The 3444-nt window shown below is 40.5% G+C and overlaps 1 protein-coding gene across 1 annotated transcript in view; it reads right to left on the bottom strand.

The window, feature by feature from the left end:
* Positions 1 to 2800, bottom strand: part of LIN54 (lin-54 DREAM MuvB core complex component) — a gene marked incomplete at its 5' end in the record, with an annotated part of 12740 nt that extends 9940 nt beyond the window's left edge. Inside the window, 2 exons of the mRNA XM_008945446.1 lie at positions 107 to 323; positions 2645 to 2800. Coding sequence (XP_008943694.1) covers positions 107 to 323; positions 2645 to 2800 — 373 coding nt within the window. The remainder of the gene's footprint in view (positions 1 to 106; positions 324 to 2644) is intronic.
* Between the last annotated feature and the right edge of the window lie 644 nt (positions 2801 to 3444).

Genomic DNA, 3444 nt, shown 5'->3' with positions numbered 1-3444 from the left:
TTCCTGGCAGATCTCTATCATGTACTCATTTTAAGCCTTGCAAAACAAACACAAAAAAAAGCAAGAAAAACTTACTTTAGACAGTACATTAGGCACCAACACTTACCCTGTTGAAGAGGCTGTGTATTTGTACTGGGATTTTGACTGGCTGACTGGGTAGAACCATTGGCTGTTGTGGCAGTAACGAGTCTGACATAATGGAACTTGCTTCCAGGTACCTGAATCTGCTGAACATTGGGTGCAGTTGCCAAAGGAATAATTGTCTTAAATTGAGATGTACCCACTCCTCCTACAGTAATGGTCTGCACTGCTGACTTCACAGCCTGTTAACCCAACACAGAGAGCACAAGGTTACTTGTATAGGCAGAGAGAATATCAGCATGTGTATTCCTCAATTTGTTAGTGAGCAACTCTTTAACCCATTCGTATCCTTGAGAAGCAAGTCAGTTATGCCCATTTTTGCTTTCAAAAGTAAGACAGATGCAAAATTTAATGCCTCTGAGGAGCTCGGAGCAAACTCAGCTCCATTTTTAATGCTCTCCACCAAACACTGACGCAAACGAACATTTATGTGCCTAGGGTGACTCAGTTCACTTCCCAAGATACACTGGCTGCCAAAATGACTTTAGGTGACTACAGAGAACATTGCTCACTTCGTATTCAAAATCAAGCAATGACTAAACCTAGAAATACTACTACTAATAAACACATGTAGTAACAACTTGCAGAAGGGTTTGTGTTGGAGTCTGGCGTGATGTATCTCTGTGTGTACAGATACATCCTATTAAGACAGTTTGGGATTAATAAACAGAAATCCCTGTGCAGTCCTTGAGAAGGAAATGGAAATGTCCATAAACTGATAGCTGAAGACATCAGAAGAGGGCACGATCTGAGAAATTAAAGAAGCAAGAACAATGAAGACTACCAAAACAAATTTATTAAGATAAAAGCAAAAAGGGGGAAAGAAAGGGAGTTTGGCAGATCTGTGCTACCTCACAGCTGGAATAATGGTACAGCTGGAATAATGGTACATCTGGAATTTGCAAGACTTCATCTTTCCATTTTCTTTCAAATTACAAATTGATAACAAGTGTTTCTTTTTGTTCATATACATTTATAAGTCTACCATTTTAATAACGGCATCTTTTTCCAGCCTTACTGACAACTGCAAACCTTGGTTTATTCCTCCTTTTTCTCCTTCCATCTAACTTCTTTTGGAGCTCAGCTTTTTATTCTCAGGATCTTTTAATATCAATGTGAAACATATGACTGTCCTTGGCATTAAGTTTTAGTATTAAATTTCGTTTATAGTATGATGTGAGTCCTTATTAGAACATTTTCCCAGCTCCCCAGCTTTCAGCAACTACACAAATGAAATCTCAGTTTGCACATGTCTCCCTGGAAATATATGCCAGGTCTTTTAAAAGAAAGTGGTTTTGTGGGAATTTTTTTAATATACTGAAACCTCAACAACCCAGAGCAATTCAAAATAAGCACTATCTGCAAGCACAACGACAGCCTAAGTGTTATCACTGGGAGACCAGCATGGGCAAAGTTCCCTCTAGCACACAAATTAGTGGCTGCCATCCAAGGACAAGTGGGTAAATGGTAAAATTCAAGTGACAGTTCTTCTAAGGGCATGTTCTTGAGACCAGTGAAGACAGGTAAAGCCCTTGTGTTGTGTCAGATAGCTCTGGATCAGAACTCGGTATGTATACTGCACAGCCACCTCCGTTTTGTCACTTAGAGTGCTTGCATTACAGTGACTTAACCTTTTAACAACTGTTTCAGAATTACAATTTTGCCAGTTTTAGTCTGGAAAAAAACAAAAATTTCAAATCATGTTCGTATCCTTGTCCCCATATCAGCACTCCAGTCATCACCTATATTGATACAAAACTGGCAAAATTTCTGGTCTTGTGCTTTACATGCAATTGTGTCCACTCCCTGCTCTATTACACTCATACTCATCCCTTCATCTTTACCAAAACAGGAATACACACATTAAGACAGAAAAAGATTTACCTAATATTAAAAAAAAAAAAAGAGGAAAAAAAGTAACAACTGTAGTTTTTAAGAAAGATCAGCTTTGTCCTGTCATTGATTAATGTGAAACAATTTATCAAAGCTATTATGGAAAACTCTGATATTTTCCTAGAAATGAGACATGAGAAATTAATAATTTCTAATTCTGTAGGTGTCAGACCATGGTGTCTTGCTTATGCAGACCTCTACCACAAGAATATGAACTCTGTTGTTGCAAACCTCAGAAACAACTGCAAGGCAGCCCTAATCAGAGACACACCAGTAGAAGAGAGAGAACCACCCAAAGAACCTTCCTCACATCATAGGGAGCCCTTGAGATGACTTGTTCAGTGTACAGAGACTAGAACTTGCACCAAGAGGGGCTTTCCAGGTTGGAAAGCTGCTGTCTAATAGCATGCCCTTGTATGGGCTTGCAATGGTTTGCACCCCTCAACTGAAGCATGTGCTCCTTAGGGCAACGCTTTTGCCAATTTTTAGGCAAACACCATTACAAGAACACCTTGGGACTGACTACTGACAATTTGTGGTTCAACGCTCCAGTTTCCTGCAAGTGATGAGACAGAGACACACTGGAAGACAAAGGAAAGTCAGTCTGTACCTGGGTGGTTGTGTGGTTGACTATGGCCTTCCCAGGGGAGGAAGGTGCTGACTGCTGCATTGTGAGGATCTGCTGTCCTAACGCTACATTCAGTGGGACGCCCACCGTCTTCTGGGGGGAGTTGGGAGGCTGGGAGGCCACTGACACCACTGTTAGCTGCTTGGCAAAACAAAGAAGCAGTTTAAATCTCTGTGCAGGAGACAAGACCCTGCACATACACATTCCCCTTCTCATGAAAGTACAGTTCACCAGTACAAAGAGTTCTTTCTTGAACAAGGGTGCTGTATGTAATCACAACTCACACAGGTCTGATTGTGCAACAACAGCACACAGACACATTAGAAACTTCAAGGCACTGCTGCTTTCCAGGACCAAAAGGCTCCTGCAGAAAGCTAGCACAGCTTCTGCTTGTTTGGTTTGGTGGGATCTTTTTGTCTGTTTTGGAGTCTTGGGGGTTTTTGTTTGCTTGGGAGTTTGGTTTTTTTTGTTTCTTGTGTTTTTTTTTTTTTTTTTTTTTAAAGGAAACTAGCCCACTGAAGCCTAAGCATTGTCAGGATGGATATTCTGAGTAACAGCTCAGTACTATGACTATTTAATCATAGAGGGAAATTTTAAAGGAGAGCTGTGGAAAAAAAAATATCTCACTTTACACTACTGATTCAACTAAAGTATAAAAACATCAGCATTTTCAAATCTACTTTCCAGATGCCCACAGAAACCCGTTCTTCTGACTGCATTACTGCAGAGTTTGAACACTCTATGCTATATAGCCCGTTGGTGACCGGTCACAAGCGGTGTCC

This window comes from Merops nubicus, unplaced genomic scaffold (genome assembly GCF_000691845.1).
Source record: "Merops nubicus isolate BGI_N331 unplaced genomic scaffold, ASM69184v1 scaffold49708, whole genome shotgun sequence".
NCBI classification, from domain to species: domain Eukaryota; kingdom Metazoa; phylum Chordata; class Aves; order Coraciiformes; family Meropidae; genus Merops; species Merops nubicus.
Note: the sequence above shows the minus strand (reverse complement) of the source record. Positions and strands in the feature narration are given on the sequence as shown.